This window comes from Haliotis asinina, chromosome 9, assembly GCF_037392515.1.
Source record: "Haliotis asinina isolate JCU_RB_2024 chromosome 9, JCU_Hal_asi_v2, whole genome shotgun sequence".
Taxonomy (NCBI): Eukaryota; Metazoa; Mollusca; class Gastropoda; order Lepetellida; family Haliotidae; genus Haliotis; species Haliotis asinina.
Window position 1 is genome coordinate 38740948 of NC_090288.1, and position 13763 is coordinate 38754710.

Genomic DNA, 13763 nt, shown 5'->3' on the forward strand with positions numbered 1-13763 from the left:
ATAGTTCGGTCAAAGACCAACTTATCTTCAGAACACGGTTGGGTGTCCGCACAACCGAAGACCTTCATAACTGGTTTGCTCTCGTGAAACGTTTGCAACTCGCATTTATTTGTGAATAATTGCAGTCGTTAATTGTCATAATCAATGAGACTTTGCTTGATATTACACATATATTATACCGCCGTACGCCACGGTGTACCTCCTGCTGATACCACCAAAATACTTCCTGAATAGTAGCATACAAGCTTAGAGCTTAGAATTATAATCCATGTGCATGTCAAATCAGTGCAGGTAAATAATTAAACCTGACATAAGCACAGGCCGTGAATATTGTCATCACATTCTGTATCTAGCCTGTCTCAGAGTTCTTGGAAAATAAATTTTACAAAACCAAAGAATTAACTGTTGAGCGATTATGCAAATCTAGATTGCCTCGGAGAGAGTAAATAATCATTTTCTTGGTTCCAATTGGATTTTGTCTTTCATTTTGTAAGAAATGTGTTTAAATAAGATGACTAAAACCGGGGGTACGCCAGTCATCCTTACATGTAATGGGGAAGACAGTGCAGAGGGAAACATGTCCGCTGATCATAGGCTACGTTGACACAGATTCTGTGAACCTAATGTACCGTTAACAGTACTATATGCATCATTGCAGTTCTCACACAAGAAACCCTCGAGACTTTTTAGGAGATCCGTCATCAATGCACATTCCGATGTCTACACGAGGCATGTTCATCTTTCACACAGCACTTTCGTTTTGAAGAATACTGTACGGTAAAATGCTGTCTATACCTTTTCGTGTATACTCAAAGTATAAGAATATATACGCAATAACTTAGTGAAAATTATATGATCACTAAATTCTATTGCCGGGTGAAGCTGAATACTGTTTCCTGTTCATGTTAAATATAGGATCGTGCTGAATACTGCTGTTTAAATGCAAGGCAAAACTGTCGCTGAAGGATATAAGTAGGAAATCGTGACAATTCTAATCCGCATTCTATTGCGCTACGATTAGGTACAGGAAAGTTCTCAATGGACGAGGTGAGTATCGTCCCGTCACGAACGCTCAACTAGTTTTGGCGGGAAACGCTGTGTCACCAAATACCACGTGTCTCCCGCCCTGTCTGCTCAGTGTTTTTCAAACATATGAATCAATATTAACCATCAGCACTTGTTAATGACTCTTACAAGACCGTAGCCCGATAAGACCGTATCTAAACTATGGACAATAAAATAATACTAAAATCCTACTACACTGTAAGGCGAAATATATCAATTCCAAACTTTAACAATATTCTGTTATCTCCAAGTTATCCCTTGGACGTTTACAGAATAGCTCGTGGTTACAAGTATCAAAATTGTTATTGATATCCTTTTTAATGTAGTGTATTTTGAAAAAAATACATTTTCATAACGAATCTAGTTCTTAAATTCATAAACGAAATACGTCGCAGATTTCGTTATCCCGGAAGTAATAACAAAACAGTGCCAAATTACGGAATGGTCCCTAAGAATCGAACATGGCCGAGGTAGTTTGGCAGGGCGAAGTGACACACAGCACAGGTGAATAAAATTCAGCGTTTTCTGTCCTCTGTCAACAACAGATATTAATCTGTATAGTAACGGGGGTGTTGAAGGTAATACTTAATCATGTTTATTGCCGAAACACACCGGCCTTCTGCATGGCAACCCCGCTATTCTCACCAGTCGGTCAGTCCTCGACATATTGCTCTGCATCATCTCATTATGCAAAAAGCCTATCATTCCAGTTCGTCTGCTTGTGGCGCAATGCTTGTGCTCATCGCTTACTGCAAGCTATCCCTGATAATGTCTGCGCCAGGTGAAAATTAGGGGAACGGAGAACATCGTTTCACACCGCCACTGCAAAATCTGTGTATAGTATCCTGCACTTGCGAATACATTTTAGGTGAAATATGTTATTTTGTACCAAATACGTCGGTCGGGATGTATTGAGGGAGCAGTCATTTTTCGCTTATTGTTTCACATGGGACATTCACTGAGGCTAAGTCAATCTTTCACCAGCTACCTTGCTTTGTTGGTTGTATTTAATTGATCACTGTTATTAATTTATTATCAAGTAATGTTGAACAATAGCTGTTAAAGTCAAAAAGATTGTAACACTTGAATCATTGATTTCGATTATTGATGTGAAGTTTAAATACCATGGCATGACTGGTATATATGTGTCTACTTCACAGCCTTACAAAGTATGCAGTGTGGAAGCTAGTTATATTCCCATAGCTCAAAAGAACCTAAGGTCTTAATGAGCTTATGGCATTGTGTTATCTATCAGCTGTAAGTATATGTTTTTCTGTCTCAGATCTAGCAGAAAGGGTGCACTGGAATTTTTGCTGTTTGTTTGGGATAAAGATTATATTGCATATAGTTTGTTTTGAAGTCTTTGAAGGGCATTTAGAAGTGAAATGCATAAGAATGAAGATTTTATGAATATCAACTTCTTTATATGAGAACACAACGTTTCGGAGTTAATGCTTACTCCTTCATCAGGTGAACACTTTTATGGATATCAACTTCTTTATATGAGAACACAACATTTCGGAGTTAATGCTTACTCCTTCATCAGGTGAACACTCCGAAACGTTGTGTTCTCATATAAAGAAGTTGATATCCATAAAATCTTCATTCTTAGTTTGTTTTGGTTAAAAAGAGTATTGTGAAATGTATATATGGAAACCACAAGCCTATGGAGGCTGAATATTTATTATGTTATGAAACAACGTTTTAATACTCCACACAAAGACAAAAACTCAGCAATGAACTCTGTGAAAGATAATGGACTGATGTCAGTAAATTATCACTATCAGTTTGGGTGACTACACAAATTGTGGTTCAGATGTGTTGTCAAGTTACCTTGAAGTATGAAACATAAAGCATTTTTGAGCCTCTAGATGTCGTTAAATATTGCTCAGATGCATCACTGTTCCAAATCTCACAAAGCAAGTGATATCTCTATGTGATGTGTTGCTAAGCAACAGAGCTTGGTTGCTGTTTTGCAGAGCTCAAGATAATTTTTCAAGCTATTGGGTATTTACTCCCATGTGTGTTTATGTATGAATAATTGCTTTTTTGAGGATTCACAAGCATTTTGTATAATCATACTAGTTTAAGAATCGGAACACTTTTATTTAGAGTTTCTTATCTGTATTGTGTAATAACGCTTCAAAATATATACATGTAAATGCTTTTCAATAGACTGAATATTTTATTAATTAATTTTATTAATTCTTATACAGCCCAAAGTTTGCAGCCATTATTAAACACTAACATGGAAGTTACTACTATACATCTAGTAAACTCCAGACAGTGGCAACAGCTATAATGGTACATGTATATATTGCTTAACATTTACTAATGCTGTTGTAGAGTTCAGGTGCAAGTACCATATGCAAGCCAGTTTAGTTGAGTAAAGTAGGCAAGGTATTATTGACATATTGGGTTTTATGCAATTCATATAAGTTTTTTGTACTCCCAGATTTGTAAATTGATTGAGTAAATGTGATTTATACTGCATAAAATATTCAAATGTGTGCCTTATCTGGAGCTCTGATTTTGACACTGGGATTATTTGTTAGATATGGTTCACACCACTGTCAGAAAACATCTGTTGCTTACATTGATTTTAGTTTTTGTGTTAACCACATGTTGAAAGGAAATTCCGTAACAGTAGTTTGATAAAACAAATATGGTTGCCGTTAAAACAAGAAAATGTTTATCTGTGAATAATATGTCCTCTTTATTTAAATGATATCATGAGGTCAAAATTGATTTGTATGTTATGTTTCTTCGAAATTGACCTGTGAAGATCTGAATTAAAAAGATCTGAATTAAAATTGATCTTCAGTAACCCATGGTTGTCATATGAGGCGATTAAGGGGATCAGGTTGTCAGGCTCACTGGCTTGGTTAACAGGTGATCTTATCCCCGTTGCATAGATTTATGCTTATGCTGTTAATCACTGGATAGTCTTTTGCAGACCTATTTATTTACAGATCACCGCCAATACAACTGGTATATTGCTGATTGCAGCGATAAGCAACAAACCAGACAATCTGATAAAATGCCTCTCTATGTAACGTTTACAGAATTCATTCATTAGAGACCTGGTTAGGTGAACTTTTCACTCGGCCAATCAGCATCAGCTTCTATTTTTGGGATGCTGATCTGCAAAATTTTTGACCACCATATATGATTTCTATATCCAAAAAGAAGCCAAATGAATAGTTTGAATTTAGTTAAGGCCATGTTGTTTTGTTATATTTTTTGTGGGTCATCTTTACCCAATGCCCCTGCATGTAATTATATCTGTACCCGATAGCTAGTACTACTGAAGGAATATTCATGATCTGTGTGTTTTATTTTGAAGAACTCAAACTTCCAAATCAAGTTTTAAGGAAATTATGTCAAATCAATTTTGAAAGTTGACTGGCAAAAGTCCCCAACACAACCATTTTTTCATAGCTAGAAATTCATCAGATTTCATCCAACTCTACAATCAGTTCCAGATCCGGGCCCAGTTTCACAAAACTCTCATAGACCTGACTTCTTCTAAAATAGGATGTACAAATGCTTCGAGAAAAGTTATGAGATCTTACGCATATGAGAGGTTAGTGACACGGTGCCAGGATATTAAGTGATAAAAGACTATAGGTGTTTCTGTGACCATCAATTAAACAATTAAATATTAGGCTACAGAACGTTAGTTATTTGATTTTTTTCTTAAGAAAATGAAAGGGGGTTTGTTTTAGCATTCCAATTTTAGCTCACTTGACAGAAGTGGTGAGCTGTCATGGTCTGCTTGTGTGGCATCGGTCATCTCTTTGTTAGACAAAACCTTCAGATGACAAAACAGTTAAGTTCATTTGTTGGTTCCCCCCATTCATGACTCCCAGTTGCCAAAAATAGTCATGTGTCTTATGTTCTAATGTTGTGAATAGAGAACACAAAGTAAGAAGCTTAATTCAAGCATTTAAAACTTGCCCAGGTGCAACCGGATTTGGGATTACGGTTGCACTGTGTGCAAGTAAGTTTCACTTCCTCAAAGCAAGCCCAGAAGTACCAACAGGTAAAACAGGCAAGTGTTCCTGTTTTATGATGTGTATACTTGAGGTGTCATTTACCTGTAAAACATTGGTTAGTAATCAATACAGGTTATCACGCGAGTGTGTTGTGTGGATTGTTAATATCCTGCTTTGGGAAGAAACATTGTATTTAGCGAGCCTAAATACATAGTGTTTATTCCTAATGCAGGATATTAACCATCCCAAAACACACGAGTGTGATAACCTATTTATCATACAATGTCATTCTTACTTTAAAATTTCACAAAAAATTCCTTAGATGTGAGTGCATATCTATGACATCACCAATATGTGCATAGTAATATGTGATGTCACAAGCTTGGTGACGCAGTTTTCTACTGATCACTCAGATGACTGCATTTGGTCATTTAGTTCCCAGTACGTTTTTGTATTAAAGCATGTTTGGTTGTCAAATTTTAGCTTACGTTTGAAAAATAATCACTAACTCAAGTGGAACTTAAGAAACCTTCAAGCAACCCTTTTAACAACAAATACAATTTAATGTTCATGTGAGTTTGTGCACATGGATTCCAGTTCCGTTCTCTTGCTAACACTGACATTCGGTTGGGGAAGTGATGTTTGTATCTTCATAAGCCAATGAATTTGTATTTTTGCTTTGTAATGAAATCACTGACAGTCCCGCCGATACGGACAGACCGCCGACCCTCAACGCTGTGTTTGTTTACACTGTGAAAGTAGTCCCTAAAATTTGCATATGACCTCTCTAATTTGGATCGGTATCCGTAGATGACGCCAACGGATGCCGAAAATATCTGTTGGCTTTATCGTGCCAAGAACACTACCCATTGTACGATAAATACATTTATTTTATTACTCGACCGTGGAAGATACTGCAGTGTAATATTTTTCGGCAATATTATGTATGATAAATTTCTCTTATTCTTCAAAAAGGTGTCAGATTTTTGTTCGGGGTTCAGTGGACAGAACAGTTTAAGGTGCAGTCTGAATATTAGAAATACCTCATTCACTGATTTGCTTTGGACAAATTTTTTGAGACGCATTTAGGAGTTGGCGTTGTTAGGAAGTTGTAACTATATGAATGAACATCTTCTTAATTACAGGGAGAGCTATCTTCGTTATTATGGTGAGAGTTTAGCCAATGTTATCCATCCCTGTTATTGTAGAAACAAGCATACTTAGTTTTTTCACTCGTTGATAAAAGAAACCTACTCAGTATATTGTTAACACAAAATCGAAACAAGTTAATATTTCTTGAGCACCCCATGAAGATCAAGGTCACAATTGATCTTCAGTAGCCCATGCTTGTCCTAAGAAGCTACTAATAGGATCAGTTGGTCAGACTCACTGACTTGGTCATCATATCCCAATTGCGTTGAACAGTGTTGATAAGTGGATTGTTAGGTCCAGACATGATTGTTTACAGACTGCCGCGATAAAACTGGAATACTGCTGGGTGCCATGTGAAACTTAAATCATTCGCTCTTTGAGCAAATCATTAGAGATGTGTTCACTTATTGTTTCTAGACCATGCTTAACCAGGTTAGAATCCTTGACCTGCAAATGTCAAGATGCAAACACAAGTTGTCTTCCCGTCCATGCTTCTTCTCTGCTATTGGTGAAAGCTGTGATGTTTGAAACACGTCCGTGTATTTGGTGATGGAGATTTTGACACAACGTTTGCATTTATTTGCAGTGCTGTCTTCAGTGCCATCTGACACTTGGAGCGACATGTCCCAGAAACCCAAGCGAAAACATGCAGCGATGACGGCCGAAGTGGTGCCAGTGCCGTCATCAGTTGTGGCAGCAGCAGCAGCAGTTGTGGCCGAGGGGGGCCATAACGATGAACCATCGTCCCAGCCTGAAAAGAAGCCAAAGAAAGAACAACCTTCAACATCCAAAGAGGACCTAAGATCACCAGAAGAAATCACCAAACAGTTGGAAGACACATTTGACATCAGGCGCTCGTTCATCACAATTGAAATGCCAGGGATTCCCATTATTCTAGAAACATACCCAGATTTGTTCACAGGGAAGAATATGTTGTTGGAGTTTCAGAGAATCTCCAAGATAGACATTGATCACACCATTCAGGAATATTGTGTGAAGTTTGCTCCAGGGATTGTAGAACTGGCCAAGCATACGTCTGGATCGGCAGCCATTTTAAAACAAGCAGACCAAGCCAAGCAAGATAACGCTGCATTAAAGCAGTACTGGGACATGGTGACGGCGCTGTGTCTCATACCACTGCTTCTCAAAGAAAACATTGTCGAGATGGTTCGCGAGATCGGTGAAGAGGATGAGGTTGATCCACGAGGGAAAGTTGTTCCCATTCTTATTGCACGAGGGAGCATCTTCAAAAGTGATGAATTTTTCCTGGTTGCTGAGGAAACAGTTCTGCAAGAGTTTGAGGAGTTTACGATGGCATTTGCAACGCTGTTTTCATCATACTGGGTGTTCAACATGCAGTATCCACGTACACTGAACAATACCTATAACTTTGTCCAGAAAGGCATTCTCCATTTGCGGGATGAGACGCCGATTCCGCCTCCATGTAAACAACTGGTGCAGAAGTTGCAGAAGTGGAGCAAGATTGGGAAGGGGAAGAAGTAGAACTGTCCATGGTTGTCTTTTGTAGAGCTGGTCCAATATTAATGTGTCATATGTTTCATACTGACATCGTTGGATTAAGGGATCGGTATAGAAGGTTGCAGTAATACAATACAAGGTATGTGTTGTCTGCAGGGATCGAGTGGCAACAAACAACCTTTTTCCGTCATATGTTTAAAGGGACATTTTTGATACAAAAGTTTACTGGAATTCCCTTATCCAGACTGATGCCAGCCAATCCAATTTTATGAGTCAAACTTAAATCTATGTCCCAGGTCAATAGAATGCCAAAGAATGTGTCATTGGACATCGCCATTGGAAGTGCAAGCAACTCAAGATGGTTTTGTTTTTTGGAAATGATCTTGGTCCTGTGTTTGTATTTTTTGCCTACTGGTAACTTGACTGTCTTACACCATGTAGTGTCATTTCTACTTGTGCCATTTTACATCCTCAATGATGATTAGCTCAACTGATACGACTAGTGTTGGTTAAGCAGCTGGCCAACACCTTCTACTGTTGACATATAGGTTTTCAAATGCAGAAAATCAATAACTGGTTTGGGATTTGTACAGCTGTTCATGAAATATTGAATATTGAAAAGATTTGAACCAAATATAATTTATTGAATTGAATTTTAATCATATTATTGATAACATGTCAGCACATGTTATCAACAACACATCCCTTCATTTGAGCACAAATCCAAAAGGATTTCTGTTTTATGACCAGACCAGATGTTAAATTAGAGTATTGCCCAGTGTGAATCTTGTCTCAAGGACACTGTTCACTACATGACTGAACAGTGTTATTGGTGTTTTGTTTATGGACGTGCAGTCTTTCACCATGAGAAGATTCTATGTTTAAGTTTGAAGGGATGAATAACTTATGGGTTATACATTAAGGATCGGTACAATAATTTGTGTTCATAAAACTTTCTCCTCTCTCATCCTTTGACTGTTAGCATAGATTGTAACAGCTGAAATGTTTAGTGAATTCATGCACAGCCCATCGAGCAGACGTGAACATAAACTTTTTTTAGGCATGAATGGCAGAATTAGATTTGACCTCAAGGTTGCATAAAGGATAATCAAAATCAAATAGGCATTGTGTGTATGATAGATACAATCATTGGTATGTATTGCCGGTAATTTAGAAAAAAGTGTTCTCTATATGTTGCAATATTGCTGTTACCATGGTTACACTAGGGCTGTAATCATGCACTTTGTTATGATACAATTTGTCTGTCAGATGATCAAGGCGGCAATATATTAACACAAGAACTCATCCTGTATTGAGTGGGTTTAAGGTAGATATGTTGTCGTTGGTTAGTTGATATTGTTATATGATACTTTAAGATTGTTAAGTTATAGGTCAATGATTGTAAACCTAGTCAAACATGAACAATACGCAGAACTGGATGTTACTGATTATCACTTCTGATTAATATGAATAAAGCACAGAAGTGGAATATAGGTGAATGATTGTCACCTCTGTTTGATTCTACCAAATCACACAAGGTGCACACAAGGTTAATGATTGTCACTTCAGTATAAAGTAAACAATATGCAGAGGTGGAATATAGGTTAATGATTGTCACTTCCATTTAAAATGAACAAAGCACAGAAGTTGAATATAGGTTACTGATTGTCACCTCCTTTTAATATGAACAATACACAGAAGTGGAATATAGGTTACTGATTGTCACCTCCTCTTAATATGAACAATACACAGAAGTGGAATATAGGTTACTGATTGTCACCTCCTTATAATATGAACAATACACAGAAGTGGAATATAGGTTACTGATTGTCACCTCCTCTTAATATGAACAATACACAGAAGTGGAATATCGGTTACTGATTGTCACCTCCTTTTAATATGAACAATACACAGAAGTGGAATATAGGTTACTGATTGTCACCTCCTCTTAATATGAACAATACACAGAAGTGGAATATCGGTTAATGATTGTCATTTCTGTTTAATGTGGCCAAACCGCACAAGGTAGGTTTATGATTGTCACCTTTGTTTAATGTAAACATTGCACATAAGTTGAATATATGTTAATGATTGTCACTTTTGTTGAATACATGTATGACCTAATCACAAAAGTGGAATATATTTTGATGATTTTTTATCTCTGTTTAATATGAACTAAGCATAGTGAGAATATAGGTTAATGACTGTAATGATAAAAAATGTCCATATATCCTAGTGATTGTAACCACAGTCAAACAATGAAAAGTTCAGAGCTGGCGCATGTAGATTCATGACTTTCACTTCTCTCAAGTATGGACAGACTATAAAAGGAGCATATAGGAACATGGTTGTCACCTGTTAAAGATTGACAACATTGATACACCTTGTCCAGTGTACAGGTCACCTCTGTCCAGTAATGGGTAACAGTCTTGTGACACTGAATATTATTGAACAGCAGGACATGGATGACTCTTCTGCATTAAAGAATATTCAGATAATTTAAGGCGCAACGTTATATATATAAGGAATTACGCCTCTTGTTCTGGTAAATGGTTCAAGAATTTTCTCCTCCAAACATGAAGTTGGTGGTTACTGTGGAAATGGATGGAGAAAAAAGCACTTCAAATATTTTTGGGTCTCTTGTATAAACTCTAAAGGTTACAAGTTGTTAAAAAATCATTATGATCAAATGCCACGGTAGCTGAATGAGGTCATGCACAAAACTGAAAAAATATGACCCTGCTATGGATTTTTACAGCCCTAGGTTACCGTTTTATGTATTAAATAGCTCATTCAAATAAGATTCTTACTTCAGTAAGATATACCTCTGACATATCCAGTAGTAAATTGTTAAATTGTTTAAGTATTCTGACATAGGATTGACTCAAGAACCCAGTGATGCTTTAGAGGTTGACCTGTTGTGATCTGCAGGATTTCGATGCAGGGAGTTATCATATGGCAGTATAGCATCTGATTTCAATGCGATAGATGTATTTACGAGTTGTGTATCTAAACATTTACACTATGATCATGTTGCCGGCGGATCTTTGACAGATCTTTGACAGAGTTGAGCCAATCTGTGTAAGACGTTTTTTCGAGATGTTCGCATGTTAACAATTGTTATTTTTAGAGCAGGAAACTTTCCATCTTTGCTACCAGTGTCATTATTCACCTTCCTTGTATATATACACATTACCACACACCTGTCGGTTTCCTGTACAGTCAGATCGAAATTGATGATGTATTAAGCTTTTGTCTTAATGATAGGTAATCTTATGTTTTGATGTCGTAACTGTTGGCTTTAACAAAAGACTCAGACAAAAACGGAATTTTGGTTTTTGTGGCAACTTTTGTCTTGTCTTATATAATGTATGATTAAGATTTCATTTCATGATGTGATGTGTGTTTATTTACGTCCTGTCAATCACTTGTACATTTCATTACGGCATACATTTCCGAACCCTCAGATAGCCAGGGTACTTGGTGGTAGGGTTTCTCCTCGCTGAAAGGAGAATGGATGGTACTTTGGTGTAAGGCCAATTACCCACTGTACAGAGTTGTCTCCCTTGGATGCCTGGATCTGAAGAGCATGGGTTCAAATCCATGTTCATACCATTCAGATACTTGTGAGTTTACAAGGACTGTAGATTCTTTTGCCCTACACATAGACATCTTATATGTCTATGTTCTCTGTCAGTTTAGAACATATGTCAGTTCTATCATAGAAGAATATGAGTTTAAATCCCTGATTTGTTGTGATATTGTTGCCAGGTTTAAGTGACCATCCCAAGTCAGAGGGTTACAGTACACAGTCTTAGACCTGCATTGTTCCTGATGATTCCCTACGATAATACTTACATATTCTGCCAAGCATCATGAAACCACTGTTACTCCTGTGCTAATCTAACATCTTCTCAACTTTTTCATAGTCAGAAAATCTGTGCATGAAGTATATCAGTGTGAGGATCTCGGACATGCCATGACTTAAACATATTGGCAGCTGTGAGGTAGCTTAGCAGTCAAAGTGTTCGCTTGTGACACCAAACACCATGTTCAAGTCCCTATATGGGTACAGTGTGAAGCCCATTTCTTGTGTCCCATGCTGTGATAGTGCTGGAACAGGGATGTAGGTGGACCAGGGGGTCAGAGGGGCAACTGCCTCCCTAGAACTTTTGTACAGCTTAGTTCCTATGCATCAAAGTATTGATATAATGCTCTTTTAATGTTGATAGTACCCCTCTGGTGGGAAAAGTTAACTACAGCCCTGTGGAATATTGCTAAAAGCGGCGTAAAACTTAACTCACTCACTCTCAATGTATTGAAGTGTTTCAGTCCCGACTGACACAGTCATCTCAAGATGTTTGTTATTCACGATGTATCCCGTGATGTTGACAAGAATGTGTGTACATAACCTAGTGTGTCTGAGGGTTTCATCGCACTCTCTTCCTTGTCCCTCCCCTTGTTAATATAAGTGGAATTTATTACCTACAGGGTGAAAATATCTGGGTTAATATTTTTCATGTGATACCCCATACGAAATATCACTTTTTCAAAGTGATATGACATCATGCACAATAATATGTTACGTGTCTTCTTTGATGTTGTGTTATACATTTGGCAATGGAAGGTAGCCAGCCTATATTTGAAAGTATATTTGGACTTATTTTTCTCAATTTGTCGACTTATTTAATAAGCAGAATATTATATTCGTGCCCGTATCATGCTATGTTTACTACAATCATCCCTAAATATTGGTATATCACTTGCTCTCGCTCGGGAAATACCAACATTTAGACTCTTGTTTCATGATCATAGTATGACATGGACACACATATAATATCCTCTATATACTTTCTCCTGACAAGCAGAGAAAAACTAGGCAGTGTGTCCACCTGTGTAGGGAATAACTTTATATGCCCTGGTGTATCTGAGGGTTGTACCACATTGACATCCTCGTCCCGCGTTGATGGTACTGGATCTGGGTCTGTCATCAACAACCGATATAAACCACATATTTATGTTTTCTGTATTGCATCTCTATATTTGGTCTCCTGAAATGATTTATTATTACTGGTAACATCTGTTGTATTCTAGTCTGTCAGTTCATCATATCCAGCAGAGACCAGTCATTTAATATTCATTCGGAGGGTTTGAATTTCTGTCTAAGATACAAATGTTTTGGAGTTTTTTGTTTTGTTTTCTGCTTCAGCATTTAGTTTTATATTTGGTTGATATTTTCAACAAATTGTATTCTTGGGCATCATGTTCAGAATGTCAGTTATGTCAAGTGAAAAATTAATGATTATTTTAAAGACTCTCACAGCACCTTCACAAAAAAAATCATAGTTCCATGGATTATTATTCCACAATATTTACTGGATAAGTTTTAACCTTCTTTCAGGTGTTTTAAGGGACAATGGAGTAGCCTAGTGCTCAAAGGCATTCTCTTGCCACACTGAAGACCTGGGTTCAATTCCCTACATTCGTACAATGTGTGAAGCCCATTTCTGGTCCTCCATATCCCCCCTCCTGCATTTGATATTGCTGGAATATTGCTAAAACTGGTGTAAAACTAAACTCACTTAAGTGATATGAAGGAAGGAAGAAGTTTTAATTTTTGATTTGTATTTCTAAAAAGAAATCTGCAAATGCAGACAGAAGCCTGTCAGGCCATATGAGGGAGCTTCATGTCAGTAATCAGGAAACTTTTTTGGTTCTTTTCTATCTAATAAGGCTGATTTTGGTTGATGCAGTAAATTATATTTGATATCCCTATTTGTTTCTCTTGACCCACAATTTTGTATTCTCACACAACAGGAAATTGCAGCATAACCATTTTAAGTTTCCTGAAATGTTTTCACATCATGACTATGATTACAGATTTATTTCACCATTTTCTACTTTCATAGTTAATCCCTTTCAGTTTCATGTCAGGGCCAACTATGTTTGTACAACTATGCTGAACAGCAAAAGAAACAAAACTCTAGTGTTTTGTCATGTTTTTTAATAGAAGACATGAGCTCTTACTTTTATGAGATTTCATTTTTTTTAAACTTGCATTTCTTTTGC

The 13763-nt window shown here is 37.1% G+C and overlaps 1 protein-coding gene across 1 annotated transcript; it reads left to right on the top strand.

Annotated features, from left to right (window-relative positions):
• Positions 1-1521: 1521 nt before the first annotated feature.
• On the top strand, positions 1522-8874 carry LOC137296427 (sterile alpha motif domain-containing protein 3-like). Its single transcript, XM_067828221.1, has 2 exons — positions 1522-1569; positions 6802-8874. The coding sequence occupies exons 1-2, from the start codon at positions 1527-1529 to the stop codon at positions 7716-7718; spliced, it is 960 nt and encodes a 319-aa protein (XP_067684322.1). The 5' UTR covers positions 1522-1526; the 3' UTR covers positions 7719-8874.
• Positions 8875-13763: the final 4889 nt, after the last annotated feature.